Source organism: Gracilinanus agilis, chromosome 2 (assembly GCF_016433145.1).
Source record: "Gracilinanus agilis isolate LMUSP501 chromosome 2, AgileGrace, whole genome shotgun sequence".
Taxonomy (NCBI): domain Eukaryota; kingdom Metazoa; phylum Chordata; class Mammalia; order Didelphimorphia; family Didelphidae; genus Gracilinanus; species Gracilinanus agilis.
This window is the reverse complement of record NC_058131.1, coordinates 261,946,547-261,964,574: the sequence shown is the minus strand read 5'-3', so window position 1 is coordinate 261,964,574 and position 18,028 is coordinate 261,946,547. Positions and strand designations below refer to the sequence as shown.

The following is an 18,028-nucleotide window of genomic DNA, read 5'->3' as shown; positions in this document are numbered from 1 at the left end:
TTCTGTCCTAGAGTTGATTCTAGGAGAGAAAGGAAAGGTTTAAAAAATAAAATAAAATTCTGGACTCCAATCCTGGCTCTGCCCTGGACTCCCTGCCTGGCCTTGGCTAAGTCTCGTACCTCCTCTGGGGCTGAGCTTCTAGTTTCCAGCTGTGCTTGGGACGTGCGGGGTGTTAGTACTGGGTGGGGGGGCGCCTTGCTGGCCACCCTGCCCCAGGCCTCTATTATTCCCTTCTGCCTTCCCTCAGGTGTGCCCCCGGATACTACGGCAACCCCCTGGTGATCGGCAGCTCCTGCCAGCCCTGTGACTGCAGCGGCAACGGGGACCCCAACATGTTGTTCAGCCACTGCGACCCGCTGACCGGGGCCTGTCTGGGCTGCATGTACAACACGGCGGGCCCCCGCTGCGAGAGCTGCGCCCCCGGCTACTACGGGGACGCTCTGCTCCCTGGGAACTGCACGAGTACGTGGGGGCGGTCCCTGCCGGAGGGGGGAGTGGGCGGGCCAGGGGGCGGAGCCTCACTGCTCTATTCTCCCCCTTTCAGAGTGTGACTGCTCCCCCTGCGGGACGGAGGCGTGTGACCCGCGCAGCGGGCGCTGTCTGTGCAAAGCTGGCGTGATGGGCCCACGCTGTGACCGCTGCCAGGTAGCCCCATGGCTTGGAGGGAGGCGGGGACGGCGCCTGTTGGGTAAAGGTTCCCCAAGGTTTCCCAAGGTTCTGACTTCACAGAATCTGCTTCCCACCAGGCCCCCTTCACACAAACGGGTGCTTCCTCATCTGGCCCTGCGTGACCCCCCTCTCTCCTCCCACTCCCTCTAGGATGGCCACTACGGTTTCAACGGCTGTGGCGGCTGCCGGCCCTGTAACTGCGGTCCGGCTGCGGTGGGGCTTGGCTGCCACCCCCAGAGTGGGCAGTGCCATTGTCAGGCAGGGGTCAGTGGAGCTCAGTGCCAGCAGTGCGCCCCTGGCTACTGGGGGTTCAGTGAACATGGCTGTACCCGTGAGTCTGAATCATACGGGGTCCTGGGAGAAGCGGTGCCCCAGGGAGGATGAACCGGGATGGGGAGAGGTGAGCCTAGTCTGCCCCAGTCACCTGCTCTTCTTCCCCGCAGGCTGTCAGTGTCGAGGGGGCCACTGTGATCCCCGCACAGGCGAATGCACCTGCCCCCCTGGCCTGAGCGGGAAGCAGTGTGACTCCTGCAGCCACCAGCATCAAGTGCCTGTGACCCACGGCCCTGGGGGCGTCCACTGTGAAGGTGGGCCCCGACGCCCACCCTCTTTCCTCACCCATATTTTTCTCCTTCCTTTTTCCTTCCTTTCCTCCTTTCTGACTGCCTTTCTCCTTGTTCAGAGCCAGCCACGGCTATCTCTGGCCCCTCCTCTCCCTGCCTCCTCCTGTGAGCACTCCCTCATTCCCTGACCAGTTGGGGGACCTGCTGACCTGAGTGATCAGCACCCTTTGTCCCCCAAGCCACAAGGACTGAACCCAACCCGGGGAGCGTCTCTGAGTCTCCCTCTGCTAGCTCTGAAGGGAGGCCACGAGGAAGGTTTCGGGTCCATGCTGACCGCTGCTCTTGCCTCCCCCCAGTGTGTGACAGCTGTGTGGTGCTGCTGCTGGATGACCTGGAGAGGATGGAATCGCTCTTCCCCACCATCCTCCAGCAGCTCAGCAGCCTCAATGCCAGCTCCGTGGCCTGGGCCCGATTACACGGGATCAACAGCTCCATCATTGCCCTGGCGGTAGGTTGCCCTGACCTGGGCTCTGCTCCTCCCCACCTCGGCAAAGCCTCCAATGCCTTTAACACGGCCTCCTTTCCCTCCCCAGGATCAGCTTCGAGGCCCCTTGGGGTCTCGGGAGCCAACAAGACAGAGACTAGATGAGCTGGAGCGTCAGAGTGGAGTTTTGGACGAAGAGACTAAAGGGCTTCACAGCAAGGAAGGGTGCCCCCCTCCTCTCCCTCCCCTCCCCTCTTTCCCCCGGCCTTCCTTGGCCCTTCACGGGGTGAGACTCTCCGCTTGATCTTGTTTTAAGCACGGGGTGTGTTGTTCAGTCTTCCTGTCCTGGTGTGGTCCGTTAGGGCTTCCCAAATTCCTTTTCTCCAGCTCGGGTCCTCAGCCTCTTCAGCCTCTTCTCACTAACTTTTTAGAGCTTTCAGTTGATTGCAGTCTTTCTTGACCCTCTAGGTGGCAGATGTTCGAGCCCAGGCAGGGCAGCTCCAGGAGAGTTCCGGAGACAACCTGCAGCGGGCAGAGACCCTGCTCCGGAGCATCCAGGATGTGGAACGGGCTCTAGGGGGTATGCCTGAAGAGAGGGAATCGGGGTCTTCTGGCCAGTGCTGACTCAAGTTGCGGAAAGAGGGCAGGATCCTTTAGAAAGAGATGAGCTAGATAGCTCGGGGAGAGACAGTCACACCTGGAGACGGGAGGTCCTGGGCCCAAATCTGACCCTCAGACACTTCCTAGGTGTGTCACCCTGAGCAAGTCACTTAATTCTGATCGTCGAGCCCCTCTCTTCTGTCTTAGAACCAATACTTAATAATGATTCTAAGACTGAAGGTAAGGGTTTTACACATAAAAAATAAAAGATGAGGTGAGACTAGAGAGGAGATGGCAGAGGAAGGTCCCAGAGATTTTCCTTTCACTGAAGTGTCCTTGGGATGACCCCATTTGGGGAGCTGTTCTAGAGAGAACATCTGTTCGAGTGTGGGCTGGACCAGACGAGCCCTATAAAAATCTGTGGGCCAAGGGCCGTGCCTGCCCCGTGGGGACGCTCGTGCCCAGAGTCACTCACTCTGCTTCCTCCCCAGAGCTCATATCTCAGATGGACAGACTGTCCCCATCGAATACCAGCGCAGCCTCTGGTGAAGAGTTCCTTCGGACGCTGGGGGAGGTGGAGCGGATGCTGCAGGAGATGCGGGGCAGGGATTTCAGAGGGCCAAAGGCTGTGGCCGAAGGGGAGCTGGGAGAGGCACGTAACTGTAAGTGGAAGGCGGTGGCCTCGAATCCCCAAGCAAAGCAGTCTTTCCTAGTCCTGTGTTCAGCTCTGTCCTCAGGAGGCTCAGAACCCGAGAAAACAAGACTCCTGTTTGTGAATTTCATGATAATTCAGTGAGAATCTCTTAAAATATAACTGATTTGTATTGCTTAAAGTTTTATCCACACTCCCTTCTTCACACTTGTCATTTAATAACCGCAGCGACAGTAATAGCTAGAATTTATATAGCATTTTAAAGCCTGTGAAGTTTATAAATATTTATAAATATTCTCATTTGATTCATCCAGCAACCCCAGGAGGTAGGTGCTATTATTATTCCCATTTTGCAGATGAGGAAACTGAGGCAGGCAGCAGTTAAGTGACTTACTCAGAGTCACACAGTCTAGTGTCTGAGACTGGATTTGAACTCGATCTTCCTGACTCTGTATCCAATACTATCTCCTGTGCCACCTAGCAGCGTGAGAGTATTTTCCATTGTATTGTCCCCCAAACACTCATTCAAAGCAAAGAAAACCAGTAGAGCAAGACTGATTGACACGTATGACAACACATGCAGCCTTCTAGCCCTGTAGATTACATCTTCTGAGAGGAGAGAAGTGTATTGCACCAACGGTTCTATGAGACTAGCGACTGCAATTCCTAGTTACTTCTTAAGCTGAATTCAGCTGCTCTTGAGGGTGATTTTTCATTTGCAAGGGGATAATCATTATGGATAGCATTCTCCTGGTTCAGTTTAGATCAGTTTTTCCATGTTTCTCTGAATTCCTCCTATTCATTTTTTCCTTATTGTGTATTACATTCCATTACAATAGTATACTGTAAGTAACTCAAGCATTCCCCAGACATGGTCATTTCAATAAGATCTCAGCCTTAAATACCTGGGCTCAAATCCTGACTTTGTTATGTTGTATGACCTTGGTCAAGTCACTTGCCTTTCCTAAGTTTTAGTATTGTCAGTAATAAAATGAAGAGGTTAGATAAGATTGGTAGTACTCAAAGCGAGGTCCAGGGGACATCTGGGAGTCCCTAAGATCCTCTTTAGGGGATTTATAAGACTCAGAGGGACCATGAATTCAAAACTATTCTCATAAAAATACTAAGATGTATTTTCTAATATAGTAAATAATAGATGTACTCCACATTTTTAAAACTCTTTTTGGAGAGATTTTCAGCTATTTCAGGGACAGCTGGGAGTTCCTGAGACCCTCTTTAAAGGGATTTATAAGACTCAGAGGGACCATGAATTCAAACCTATTCTCATAAAATATTAAGATATATTTTCTAATATGATGAATGGTGATAGATATATTCCAAATTTTTTAAAACCCTTTTTGGGAGATCCTCAATTACTTTTAAGAGTATAAGGAGGGGCAGCTGGGTGGCTCAGTGGATTGAGAGCCAGACCTAGAGATGGGAGGTTCTAGGTTCAGATTTTGCCTCAGATATTTCCTAGCTCTGTGATCCTGGACAAGTCACCTAACCCCCATTGCCTAGCCCTTACTGCTCTTCTCCCTTGGAACCAGTACCCACTATTGATTCTAAAACAGAAGGTAAAGAATTTTTTAAAAGTATAACAGGACCCTGAAACAAAAAAGTTGGGATAACCACTGAACTAGGTAATTCCTGAAAGTATTTTCTGACTCTTAAATCCTATGATCCTTTGGCAGCAAATGACCTGCTTCTTTTCCTCTCTTTCTCTGCCACTGCTGTCTTTGTCCTGGGTCAGTACTGAACCGAGTGCAGAGTCAACTGACCAGCCGGTGGGAAGAGAGCCAGGCCTTGGCATCGAGCATCCGGGAGCGGTTGGCTCAGCACAGCTCACAACTCATGGACCTCCGGGATGCCTTGAATGAGGCTGTCAATAAGACTCGTCTCACTGAAGAGCTCAATAGCCGGAATCAAGAGCACCTGGAGGAGAGGCTGGTGAGACCACTCAGCAGCCCAGCACCTTTTCTTTGCTCTGGCTCCTCGATTCTCTTCTTCCCCCACCCCAACTTTCCTGCCCAAGGTAGCTGGGCTCTGAGACACATGGAGGAGATGTCCACGGGACAGGATCATCTTCTCTAAGCCCTCTTCCCCTTACTAGCCCAACAATTCCATTCCAGGGGAATTATGGGCTTCAGGAGGGAAAGGGGAGGGCCTGGGAGCTCCTGGTAAAGGCAGTGACGTTGACTCCTCATTTCAGCAAAAGAAGCAGGAGTTGGAGAGGGAAAACTCAACGCTGAGAGATACCCTGCGCATGGCGGAAGATGCTTTAGCTCAAGTCTCTGAACTTTTGCAGACCATGGACAGGGCCAAGGAGGTGAGAGAGGGAGGGCTTGGAAGATGGTGAATACTCCCTCCTATTGAATCATCTTTTGGTTAGAGTTAAAAAACATTGAATTGAACTGAGCTGAATGAGTCCATAGGGATGGAGAAGGAAGAGGAGGTAACTTAGGGACAAAGGAAATGACTTTCCCAAGAACATACATCCAGTTTGTAGCAAATCCAAGAACCCAAGTCCCCTGACTTTCAATCCAAAACATTTCATTGCATTAGTGTTTTGTATACATATGTTCATTTAAATAGATTTGCATGGTATGCTCTGAGAATAACCTGCAAATGGGACTCGAGGCTAGCACTTATGTTTTGATCCAGAATGCACTTGTAATTTTATTGGTGTAGAGAACTCATGGGGAGAAACTCCTCCTACCAGTGCCAGTCACTGTCTGCCCAGAAACTTACGATCTTAGAAAACGATGCCTGTGTGAAGTAAAATCATTTGCCCAGGGTCACACAGCCAGTGTATGTGAAAGGTGGGTCTTCAACCTCAGGCATTCCTGCCTCTGAGCCCAGCTGTATCCAATGTGTCCCATTGTACTAGCACAAATGACACAAGAAAAGTTCCAGCACCCTCCAGTTCCATTTCACTTTGGAAGGAGGCTAGAGACTCCTACAAGCCCCAACCCCTTTCAGAACCACTCAATATGGAACAGCAAGCTCCATCACTCCATAGCAAAGAGGCCCTGCCTGAGATATTATAGATAATCCTGAAAATGGAGAGCCTCCTGGTGACAAATAATAAAACTGTTTCTGATCATTTTTCTGCTATTTTGCATTTATAGATATTTTCATGTTGAGTTCAATCCAAGCCCAGGCAACCTTCAATAAACCACTCCACTGAAAGCAAGAGGTTGGGCAAGGCAGTGTAGATAATCCCTATGAATAAAATGGGCTAGACTGTCTTTTTTCCCCTTAAACCCTTCATCTCTATCCTAGTAACAACTCTTAAGACAGAAGGACAAAGGGTAGGCATATGGGACCTAAATGACTTGTCCAGGGTCACACTGCTACATCTGAGCCCGGCTTTGAATCCAAATCCTCCCAACTCCAGACCTGGCACTCTCTCCCCTGAACCACCAAAGGACCCCTAAGCTAAAGTCTTTAGAGGGAAGCCTTGGACATGCCTGTGTCTTTCCCTAGGAATACGAGCGTCTGGCTGCCAACTTGGATGGCGCCCGGACCCCACTCACAGAGAAGATGCAGAAGTTCTCTCCTGCAAGCAGCAAGATTCCCATTGTGGAGCGAGCTGAGGAGCATGCCCGAGAGCTGGACCAGCTTGCGTACAACCTCTCCAGGTGAGCCAGCTGAGTCCTGGCCGAGCCCCTGAGGTACAGCGATGCCAGGGGTGCTAGGCATGGCCTCTGCACGCAGAGGAGCTGGACCTAGGGATAAGATGGTGTGCCGGAAAGTGTACTTGGCCTCTCTGAGCATTCTGACCCCAGCTCATTCGCTCTTTAGAACTACACATTGAGGTCAGTGTTGCAAGCACAAGAGAGAAAGGCATATGTCATAAGAAGCATCCTGGTGTCATCTTTGATGCTTCCCTGACCCTTACATTTCATAGCCAAGCTGCCACCACTACAGTCAAACCTGTCCCCAGGGCACCATGCCAGGCACTGGACATACAGAGACAAAAACAGAATAGTCCTTGCCCTTGAGGAGCTTACAGTCCCTCAGGAGAGACAGTGTGTACATAAACACGTAGAAACAAAACTGAAGTTGAGAGATCTGGGTTTGAATCTCAGCACTGCTACTTATTAATGAGAGCAACCTAGAACATCTGGCTTTGCCCTCCTGGGCCTGAAAGGAATGATCTTTAGGGGCTCTGTCAGCTATAAATTCTATGCCTGTGAACCTGCCATAAACCAAGCAGTCACAGTAGTGTGGGACCAAACATCGGTGGCTTCCTGGCGGAAATGGGCTCTGGAGGTAATGAGGGACGGGGACGGCGGATTATGGGATTATGCAGCAGCAGCAGGCTGAGATTGGCTGAGGCATAGTAGGGGGCAGTGTGAGTGGGGCTCTGGTCACTAAGAGTGAGAGAGGAGTTCTCTCCTGTCCCTCCCCACTCTGGATCATGACCTTCCATCCGCTTCCCTGCTCCCAGTATCATTCGTGACACAAACCAGGATCGGTTCATTCAGCGAGCCATCGAAGCCTCGAATGCTTATGCCAGCATCCTTCAGGCTGTGGGGAAAGCAGAGGAGGCTGCTAACCAGGCCCTGCAAAATGCAACCAGCACCTGGGGGGTGAGTGACCTGGCAGGTCTCCCACACGCATTCCTTTGGGCTTCCTGGACCCCTCTTTCTGACTCGAGGATTACGGGCTGGTGGGAGTTGGGAGGGAGAAAGGGCAGGGTGGCTTGTAGAGTTTGTACTTTGTTTCCTGCCTCCTAGCTGCTCTTCTGTTCCCCCGTCCCCAGCGATCCAAGGCCATGTTGGTAAGAACAAGTCTCTTCTTACCTCCTTTGTACTCAGACGGTGATTCACGGAGGGCTGAGTGCCCGAGCCCGGGAGCTCCGGGAGAACAGCAGTATTCTGGAAGAAGCTGTCCGTAACCAACAGAGGAAACTGAGTGGAGGTGAGAGCCCAGGGCCAGAGTCTGCTTGGGCTGGCACCTGGACGGGCCAGAGGTCGGCGCTGGGCACGAAGGAAGCCAGGCAGAGAAGAGACTTTTGTCTGAATGTGGCTGACTTTGGGCAGCTGTGCCCATGTCCCCTTTGTTTGGCTGCCTTTTGCCTGTCTTCATCCTCTTTATAGACGAGGAGGGGGGGGGCACAGAGGTGCCTCCTAGGCTATTATCTTGGGCCAGAATGGGGCTGCATTGTTCAAACCCAGGGAAGAAGGAGTTGGAATTTAGAGATGTTCTCTGTGTGTGTGTGTGTGTGTGTGTGTGTGTGTGTGTTCCAGTGTATGTCACTGCGAATAATCACCTTTGTCTGCATTGATGTGTCCATGTGTCTCTCTCCCTTGGTCTCTATTTAATCACCATCACTAGCAACATAGTAACTAACATTAGACAGCACTTTTAAGTTTGCAAAATACTTTAAATGTCATTTATCTCCTTTGATTCTCACAACAACCTAGTGAGGTAGGTACTACAGTATAAGTATTAACTCCATTTCACAGATGAGGAAACTGAGGCTGAAAGAGAGTAAGTGCTTTGCCCAGAATGTCAGAAGCGGGATTGGCACTAGATCTCTCCTGACTCCCAGTCCCACACTCTTTCCACTACATACGTGTTAAATAAGCTCCTGTTTGTGCATGTATCTGGGTACTTGTTCCTCTGTGTGTATTTTTGTCTGTGGGTTCTTGTGTTGCTGTGTGTATCTATGATCAGTTGTGTGTCCTCATCTGTTTTAATGTTGTGTTTATATGTTTCTGTGTGTGTAGACTACAAGGGCTTTAGGAGCCGGGACTGGGCAATTTTTCTTTGCATCCTTAGCACCTAGGACAGTTCCTGGCATCCTGTAAATTTCCACTAAATGTGTGATGAATGGAACTGATTTAATTATGTACGTGTTTGTATAGATCATGTGAGTACGTGCACACGTGCCCCTTTGCCTCCCTGGGGAGGATGCTTCAGTCTACAGTAGGGGTAGATGGAACTCAACTTGGTGCTGACAACATTGCCTTGGGCTTCTCCCTCCAGCTATTAGAGAAACCTTGCAAGCCTCCCGGACTCAACTGGAAGAAGCCAAAGCTAAGAAAGATCGGCTCGTGGCCCAACTGAAGGGTGTGCAGAGCATGCTGGCCATGGACAGAGGTGCATCTCCCTCCCTCCCTGGGAACCTGCATCCCCCCCCCTCTCCCCCCAGGTCCCTGTACTCACCACTCATGTTAAGAGGTTAGAGGAAAGAATGTCTTACAGGCACTTCCTGGTGCTCATGGACTGTGCAGGACTTGGCTTCCTTTGCGTGGTTATCCCAGAATCCTGGTTCTCAAGTAGTTTTATTGCATCAGTTACCTGCTCATCACTAGGCAGCAAGGTGGTGTGGTGGTGAGAGCACTGGAGTAAAATCCTGCCTCTGCCACTAGTTTTGTGGTCCTACACGAGTCACTCAACTTCTCTTTAACTCCGTTTCCTCATGTAGAAAGTGAAGAAGTTGTACTTGATTACTTCTAAGATCCTTTCCTGGCTCTAAATTTATGTTCCTACTCTCTTTCGAGTTTCGTGACTGCCACCCCTGGCAACACCCCTCATTCCTTAGAAAGTCTGTTGTTTCCTTAGTATAGTAGAAGATACTCCAGATTTGTGGGGACGGGTTCACATGGTCTGTGATTTGCTGTCTCCACCCCAGGAAGCTTGGTGACCTGAAGCTCTGGGATCCATACTTTCTCCCTCTTCCCAGGGCTTTCCCTGGTATTAAGATCGCCTTATCTGCAGTTTGAGATCCTGGTCCTGCTTCCTTCTGAAGTGGCTATGGGTGCCCCCTTAGCATTAGCCAAGGATCCATTTCTGGGTGGTTCGGGAAAGGTTGGTCTTTGGGGCACCGAGCTAGTCTTTCCCTGTCCTAGATGACACAAGTGAGAAGATCGCTCGTGCCAAGGCAATGGCCATAGAAGCCAATGACACAGCCACACAGGTGGGGGCCACACTGAGAGACATGCAGAGAAATCTACATCAATGGCAGGATCAGTATGGAGACCTGAGAAACCAAGACCTGGCCCAGGCCATGGAAGATGCTGGGAAATCAGGTCAGAAAGCTTGGGGCATTGGGGGATGGGCTGGGAGTGGGAAGATCTGTGTATTAGGGCTGGTTCTACTCTTTATAAGACTTTGAGCAGGTTATTTAACATGTACCTCAAATTCCTTATGTTAAAAATGGATTCAATTAACAAGCATTATTAACATTTTTTAAAGATTTATTTATTTATTTTTAAGGATTTTTTTTTTTTGCCCATGATTACATGATCCTTGTTTTCTCCCTCCCCTCTTCCCTCCCCACTCCTGGAGGTGACAAGCAATTCCACTGGGTTATAAATGTGTTAGCACTTGATACCTATTTCCATATTATTCATTTTTGTAATAGTGTAATCTTTTAAAACCAAAACTCCAAGTCATATACCCATATAAACAAGTGATAAGTCATATGTTTTTCTTCTGCATTTCTACTCCCATAGTTCTTTCTCTGGATATGGATAGCATTCTTTCTCATAAGTCCTTCATGATTGTCCTGGATCGTTGCATTGCTGCTAGTAGCAAAGTCGATCCCATTTGATCATCTCAATAATGTTTCCATTTCTATGTACAATGTTCTCCTGGTTCTGCTTATTTCACTCCGCATCAGTTCATGGAGTTCTTTCCATTTCATATAGAAATTAAGCAGTTCATCATTCCTTATAGCACAATAGTGTTCCATCACTATCATATACCACAATTTGTTTAGCCATTCCCCAGTTGAGGAACACCCTCTCACTTTCTCATTTTTTGCCACCACAAAGAGCACAGCTACAAATATTTTTGTACATTATTAAAGGCCTAGGATGTACCAAGCAGTATGGTAGGTGCTCAGAACACAAAATATAAAAGTGTCAACAGTCCCTACTTTCTTTCAAGGAGATGATATTCTTTTGCAGAGACAGCATACATACAAAATAAATATAATTTGGAGGGCAGGCCCTAGCATCTCCCTAGAGGGAGATCAAGAAAGACCAGGTGACAAAGTAGGGCTTGGGCTGAACTTTGAAGAAAAGGGGGGATTCTAAAAAGTAGAGGGGAGGAAGGAGTATGTTGGTATGGTAACAGCCATGGGATGGGAGAATTCATTTTGCAAGTGAGTGATAGCCAGGACAGTTTGACTAGATCTGAGAGAACTCGAAGGTGAGAGTGTTTGGAAGAGCAATAATTAGGCTGGAAAAAGAGGTTTGAGAGCCAGGTTATGAAGGACTTTAAAGGACAAACAGGTATTTGCATTTGCTCAGAGTGGTGACTGGGAGCCAATGGAGTTTTATCGAGCAGGAGAATGACATAGTAGATCTGTGCTTTAGCATTCTTTCTTTGGCAGATGTGTGGAGGATGGAAGAGAGAAAGGAGAGGCTTGAGGCAGGCAAGAAGATCAATGAGTAGGCTTTGGAACTGTTCAAGTGAGAGGTGATAAGGACCTGAAATAGGGTGGTGGCCATGTGAGGGGAAAGAAGGGGCCGTGTGTGAGGGATGCTATGGAAGAAGATGGACAAGATGGCAACTGATTGGCTTTGTGATGTGAGGGAGAATGAAGCATTGAGGTCTTGAATCTGGATAACTGCAAAGATCATGGTGCCCTCAAAAGAAATAGAAAAGTTCAGAAGTATGGATTTGGGGGAAACATAATTATTTCTGTTTTGCACATGTTGGATCTGAGATGCTCATGTGACATACAGCTTGATGAAAATATCACTTTACTTCCTTATTCCACAGTGGGTAATTTCATCCTCCTACAGACAGGAGGATCCTGCCCTTTATATTGATGGAGAAAGTGAGGCCACCAGTAGTCCACAATTCCCTGTGCCTAGTGTTGGTGGGTGAGGGGCACTGCTGCATCTTGTTCCCATTAGCCACGGCTCTCTGAGGTGGGCTTGTTTCATGCATGGGTTGTCATCTCCCCTACAGTATCCAGCCTAGAGAAGACCCTGCCTCAACTACTGGCCAAGCTAAGCCACCTAGAGAACAAGAGAGGCCAGAATTCCAGTCTGGCCCTCTCCAACAGCATCTTGCGTGTGAGGGAACTCATCACCCAGGCCCGTAGTGCTGCAAGCAAGGTACTGTACAGGGAGGGATGGAAATGAAGGCAAGGGAGCAAGGTCTTTGCTAAAAGAAGAACCAAGGAGGGGACTAAGGAAGTCCTTTAGGATAGGGGTAGGAGGGAGCAGGGGACTTGTGTTAAAGGAGGCATTGTAGGTGACAGCGGAAAGAGCATTGGATTTGGAATCAGGAAGACCTGAATTTGAATCCTGCTTTAGATATACTTGCTAGATTCTTCCAAGTGATTCATTTATTTTCTTTTAGTCTGTTTCCTCATCTTTAAAATAAGGATAATATTTTATTTATTAAAATATTTAATATTTAACTAACCTAATCTAATATTTAACTAACACCTATCTCCCAAAGTTAGTATGAGGATCAGTCAAGATAATACATGTAAAGTGCTTTGAAAACCTTAAGGACTAAATGAATATTAGGGTCTTATTTTATTGAAGGAGCAAAGGATACTGGGGAATAAGATGGGGTCGAGGAGAAACAATAGAGGGGTCTGAGGGCTGGGGTCCCAAATGAAGGCAGTGACTGCCCAAGCTCTGCCTACCAGGCCTGATCAGAAGAAGAGGAGTTGGAGTGTCTTCACATGTGTTCTCTCTTCATGGCCTGTACCCTGCTCCTCTTTCTGAGCCCTTGGCAAGCTGGGGCTATCATGGAGTAGAAAGGGCTACAGAGGATTGGCAAATGCTGCTGAAGTTCCCCTACACTTTTGTCCTCTTAGAGTTGCTCTGATTAGGGAGGCTGGATGGAGTGTTCCTACCCAATACAAGGCTGCCATCAGGGCATGAGGCATGAATGTCCCAGAGCAGGAAGCATTTCTCAGGTTCTTCTAAACATCCTACTAAGGACAGTGCCCCCTTTGCCTCCAAATCCCTCCCAAATCCCAGAGCCCACTGACCAGTGGGTGTTGGATCCTCTTCCCCTACCAGGTGAAAGTGCCCATGAAATTCAACGGCCGCTCAGGGGTGCAGCTGCGGCCTCCCCGGGACTTGCAGGACTTGGCTGCATATACAGCTCTTAAGTTCTATATCCAGAGCTCAGAGCCACCTCAACAGCAAGATCAGGATGGCAGCAACCAGTTTGTCCTCTACATGGGCAGTCACGAGGTAGGCACTTTGTGGAAGGAGAGGGAGCCAGCTACCCACACCTCAGAGGCTGAGCATGCACAAGAAGGGCCTCTGGGACTCATTGGGCTGGAGTTCATCGGTCCCCTGTTGACCAAGAACCCCAAATGCATGTGGCTAGGGGAAGAGGAAAAGGGCAGGGGCCACCAGAAGAGAAAAGGAAGGTGGCTCATGTCCCAGGGAGAACATCCTTCCCTATTCTGACTTCCAGGCCTCTGGGGACTACATGGGGGTAGTCCTACGTGAACACAAGGTGCAGTGGGTTTACCGGCTTGGAGAAGCAGAACACAGGACTCTGACCATTGACGAGGACATCGGGGAACAATTTGCTACTGTCAGCATTGACAGGTCTTTATCCTCCCCCTGCTACCTGGACCCCCTGCCCTTTAGGCTTTCAGATGGGAGGGATGCAGCAATCTCTCATCCTCCAAAGTCTCTTCAGAGGGGAGGCAGCAGTCTAGTGAAGAGGGCACCCAACCAGGAGTCAGGAAACCTGGTCTTCTAGCTCCAGCTTTGATGCTGAAATTGTTGTGCAAACCTGGATAAATCACTTCTTCTCTTGAGGTTTGTTTCCTCATAAGGAACATGATGGGATTGGAATTCATTATCTCTAAGGCCTCTACTAGTTCTACAACAGTGATTCTAGGACTTCCCTTGGTCACCGCTGATTCTCCGCTCTTAAGCAAGAGGCAGCTTGGGCTAATGCATCAAGTTCTTAGGTTATGGGCCTTAAGGAAATCACCTCACTCCCCTTGGCCTCATTTACCCTGTCAAATGAGAGAATCAGTCTTCTATGGGAAAGACAGGTGTAGACCAGGAAAAAAGGAGAGAGATGTGGAGGGAGACCACCAAGGCCTGGGGCAAGAGAGCACTGACTGAGACATCTTCAGGGCTCTCATTTTTTCTTCTCCTCTTCTAGGATCCTTCAGTATGGCCATATGTCTGTCACAATGGAAAAGCAGACGGTACATGAGACCAGGGGAGACAGTGTGTACCCTGGGGACCAGGGTCTACTTAATCTAAGCCCTCAAGACTTTGTCTTCTATGTGGGTGGCTATCCCGCCAACTTCACGGTAAGCCCAGGAAAGCTCCTCATGGGATGAGAGAGAGGGAGATGGAGAGAGGGGAGAGAAATTCCATTCTCTGACCAGTGATGTACAAATGAACATCTCTGTTAGACCCAGAACAATTAATAATCCAGGGTAATTCAAGTGCAAGGAATTGGGAATATAGAACTAAAAACTGATGGTCTCTGTCATTTTTTATTTTATTTATTGAAGGAATATGACATGTTCACAAGTAAAGAAGGATGTGATGGGGCCAAGACAGTTCAGACAAAATGCTCTAGAGAATTTGAGTGGGGAGAAAACATTTTTAGCTTGGTTGGTGGAGCTAGGGAGGAAATCAGGGAACACTTCCCAGAGGAGATAGATAGGAAGCTATAGGATTGAGAAAGGCAGAGAGAAGGAGGACCACCTTATTCATCACACTGCCTCTTGGCAAACAACCTCAGAGAAGGAAGTTCTGAGGCTCCCTCCATCGCCTCTTCTCAGAGCAGAAATTCCACTGCCTCTTGGCATCTCACTTAAACCCACCTTTCCCAGACTCTGTTCTGCCTTAGATTGAAGATGGAGGCCAATTGCTAACCCTTCCAAAATAGTCAGCTTACCTTGCTTGTCCACTAACCCCTGGTTTCTAATTCTGCCTTTCTGCCCCTTCAGCCCCCTGTGCCTCTGCGTTACCCTGGTTACCGGGGCTGCATTGAGATGGACACCTTGAATGAGGAGGTTGTGAGTCTTTACAACTTCCTGCGGACCTTCCACCTGGATACAGCTACAGACAAGCCGTGTGCCAGGTGCCTTCCTTCCCCAGCCCCATCCCTGACTCTTATCCCCTTTGATCCCTCTTTTATCTCTGATCTCCATTCTTTCTCAGAACTTGGGAGGGTGTAAGGCAGTGCTGAGAACAGCTAGGGCTGGAGGGAGGAGAGGTCTCAAGTTTGTCTCCTTCATTAGGTCCAAGTCCACGGGGGACCCCTGGCTGACAGATGGCTCCTACCTGGATGGCACAGGCTTTGCACACATCAGCTTTGAGACTCAGATGAGCAGCACCAAGCGCTTTGAGCAGGAGCTGAGACTGGTCTCCTATACAGGCATCATCTTCTTCCTTCAGCACCAGGCACGGACACCATTCCCCCAATCCCTTCCTTGCTTCTAGACTCATTGGTCTAGTGATCAGAGATCTAGACCTGACAGGAAACATACCTAAATCTGTCAAGTCCAAGATCTTCAGGTGGGCACAGAGAAGTTTATTTAAAATATCAGAGGTAGAATCTGAATCCCGGTGCTTGACTCCAAAGGCGGTGCATTTTCTGCTCTCACTGCCTCCATCACAGCTTCTTATCTCCTCTCCCTTCCTCTGTCTCCCCAGACTCTGTCCTCTCCTAATTCCCCTCTGCAGTGACTCTCCCAGGCTCCCTTCTCACCTTTTCTCCTTCTCTCAGGACCAGTTCCTCTGTCTGGCTGTTCAGGAAGGCCGCCTCATCCTCTACTATGACTTTAGCCACGGGCTGCAGATTGCCACCCCGCAACAGGAACTGGCACCCTTTACCTCGTCCAACAAAGCGGTAATTTGGCCCCTTCTCCCTCCTTGCACCCTTCCCCATCAAAGCAGCCATACACTCCCAGCACTCTCCTGGGAAAAGGGGTCGAGGACTCAGAGATGGCTTGAGTCCCCCAGGTATTCTCCTCATGGTGAGACCAGGGCTTTGGCTCCTGGGTCCTGCCATCCTTCCCACAAGGTGGGGGGCCAGGAGGACTTTAAGATGGACGTTAAGGCTCTGGGACTCCAAGGGGCCCTGAGGGTCTCCTCTGCTTCTCCACCTAGATCCAGATTTTCATCATGAGTGGGGCAGGCCGAAAGCGGGTCCTGGTCCGAGTGGAGCGAGTGTCTGTCTTCAGCCTGCAGGAGGAGAATATGCTGGAAAACGCCGACTCCTACTACCTGGGAGGGGTTCCTCTGGCCCAGCTTCCCTCAAGGTGAGACTCCCGCCTCCTTCCTCCCCCTCCCAAGCCGGCTTGACCCAGCACCAGAGAGGCCGGGGCTCTGAACGACGGAAATTCAGGGTGGGAGATGCGGGTGCGGACATGAGGAGTCATGTAAGGCTTCCCAGAAAGGGGAAAGACAAGCTGAGGCCTGGAAGGATGGGCAGAAGAGTCGGGATGGCATCCCAAAGCTGGGGGGCCGTGTCATGCGGCAGAAGTCTCTGACAAGCCCCTCACTGCCTCTTTACAGCCTACGAGCCTTGTTCCCCACTGGCGGCTCGATCCGGGGCTGTGTGAAGGGTCTCAAAGCCCTTGGCAAATATGTGGACCTGAAGAGACTGAATACGACCGGCATCAGCTCAGGCTGCACGTCCGACCTCCTGGTGAGAGACTGGCTCTGGAGATCCCTGGCACAGCCTCCTCCTCGTCCAGTATGGCAGCTTAGGCCTGGGAAGCCTGGGCTCGAGTCCTGCTCCATTTTCCTTCTGCACTTAGTTATCTCATCTGAAAAATAGGGACGACAATTCCTCACCTGCCTTCTTCGGGAGGGAGGGCGACCAGAGGGGAAAGGTGACGACCTGGGAAGGGGCCTTCGCCCCCGTTCCAATATGATCTCTGAGGCTCGTTCTCTGGGTGCACAGCCCCCACCCCACCCCAGTGTGCCCCTCTAGAAAATGAGAGGGTTGGACTGGATGACCTCTGAGGTCCCTTCATCTCCGGGCTAGGAGCCCACAAGTGTTCAGCACTGGACGTGGGATGCACCTTCCTCCTGACGCGTCCCTCTCATGGCAGATTACTCGGTCCATGACCTTCCACGGGCATGGCTACCTGACCTTGGCCCTCCGAGATGTGCCCCCGCTCACCACAAACTTCTACACTGGTTTTGGCTTCCGTTCCACCCAAGACAGCGGTCTTCTCTACTATCATGCCTCGCCAGTACGTGTCAACACATCTTGGAAGTCTCACCTGAACCCAGAATCGCTTGGGTTTCTGGGGTTCCCCCCCAGCCCCTCCTCTCCTTCTGGACCCTAACCTGGGCCTCCTGTTTAATTCTGTCCATTTCTTTGGACGGTCCGACCCCCTTAAGGAAGCCACGTCCCTGGCGCTTCTGAGGGTGACGGGTGGGTGAGCTGGGTGCCCCCCCCAAGTACCCTTCCCCATTCCCCAGGATCAGTGGAAGTGTCAGAGGGCCCCTTTCCCTCCTCCGCCCCCTCATGGGGTTTGCACTGAGATCCCTGCGCCTTTTCCCTTCACTGACCATGCGGCGCCTGCCCTCACGGTACCAGGAGGGCATTTTCCAGGTATCCCTGAGACAGGGCCGGGTGACGCTCAAGTTCCTTCGGGCCGAGGTGATGACGAGAGGCGCTTACTCAGATGGGGCTGCGCACTATGTGGCGGTCTACATTAATGACACCGGGTGAGTGTTCTGAGCTCCTCTCACTCCCACTCCCACTCCCACTCCTCCTACCACTCCCATCCCCCACCCCGGGCATAAAGCACTGGGGGGGAGGTGCCAAGGAAGCAGGGCGGACAGAAGCCCAGAAGTCCTGGCACTCCAATCCCAGCTGCGCCCTGGCACGCTGGGACCCCTCTCCCTATAGTCCTGCCCCCCTTAATCCATGGGGCTGTTGTAAGGATTGCACACACTCCCATTAGGAAAGCGCTTTACAAACTAAAAAGTCCGAGAATTCTAGTGCTTTCTAGGGGTGCAAGGAGAACTCTGAAGTCAAGGAAACCCTGATTCAAAGCCAGTCTCAAGGGCCACCATATTTGTGAAGCCCTTTGCACAATGCCTGGCATGTTGTGGT

At 50.4% G+C, this 18,028-nt stretch overlaps 1 protein-coding gene across 1 annotated transcript in view; it reads left to right on the top strand.

Annotated features, from left to right (window-relative positions):
- LAMA5 (laminin subunit alpha 5) overlaps nucleotides 1-18,028 on the top strand; it is a 137,741-nt gene that overhangs the window by 110,901 nt on the left and 8,812 nt on the right. The window contains exons 45-70 of the mRNA XM_044659643.1: nucleotides 248-462; nucleotides 545-645; nucleotides 820-1,000; nucleotides 1,113-1,256; nucleotides 1,589-1,740; nucleotides 1,826-1,943; nucleotides 2,192-2,296; nucleotides 2,808-2,978; nucleotides 4,722-4,918; nucleotides 5,181-5,297; nucleotides 6,458-6,612; nucleotides 7,425-7,566; nucleotides 7,795-7,897; nucleotides 8,969-9,082; nucleotides 9,835-10,014; nucleotides 11,909-12,057; nucleotides 12,982-13,158; nucleotides 13,388-13,524; nucleotides 14,096-14,249; nucleotides 14,898-15,031; nucleotides 15,192-15,354; nucleotides 15,680-15,802; nucleotides 16,063-16,214; nucleotides 16,471-16,603; nucleotides 17,013-17,156; nucleotides 17,507-17,637. Of these exons, the coding sequence (XP_044515578.1) occupies nucleotides 248-462; nucleotides 545-645; nucleotides 820-1,000; nucleotides 1,113-1,256; nucleotides 1,589-1,740; nucleotides 1,826-1,943; nucleotides 2,192-2,296; nucleotides 2,808-2,978; nucleotides 4,722-4,918; nucleotides 5,181-5,297; nucleotides 6,458-6,612; nucleotides 7,425-7,566; nucleotides 7,795-7,897; nucleotides 8,969-9,082; nucleotides 9,835-10,014; nucleotides 11,909-12,057; nucleotides 12,982-13,158; nucleotides 13,388-13,524; nucleotides 14,096-14,249; nucleotides 14,898-15,031; nucleotides 15,192-15,354; nucleotides 15,680-15,802; nucleotides 16,063-16,214; nucleotides 16,471-16,603; nucleotides 17,013-17,156; nucleotides 17,507-17,637 (3,792 nt within the window). The remainder of the gene's footprint in view (nucleotides 1-247; nucleotides 463-544; nucleotides 646-819; nucleotides 1,001-1,112; nucleotides 1,257-1,588; nucleotides 1,741-1,825; nucleotides 1,944-2,191; nucleotides 2,297-2,807; nucleotides 2,979-4,721; nucleotides 4,919-5,180; nucleotides 5,298-6,457; nucleotides 6,613-7,424; nucleotides 7,567-7,794; nucleotides 7,898-8,968; nucleotides 9,083-9,834; nucleotides 10,015-11,908; nucleotides 12,058-12,981; nucleotides 13,159-13,387; nucleotides 13,525-14,095; nucleotides 14,250-14,897; nucleotides 15,032-15,191; nucleotides 15,355-15,679; nucleotides 15,803-16,062; nucleotides 16,215-16,470; nucleotides 16,604-17,012; nucleotides 17,157-17,506; nucleotides 17,638-18,028) is intronic.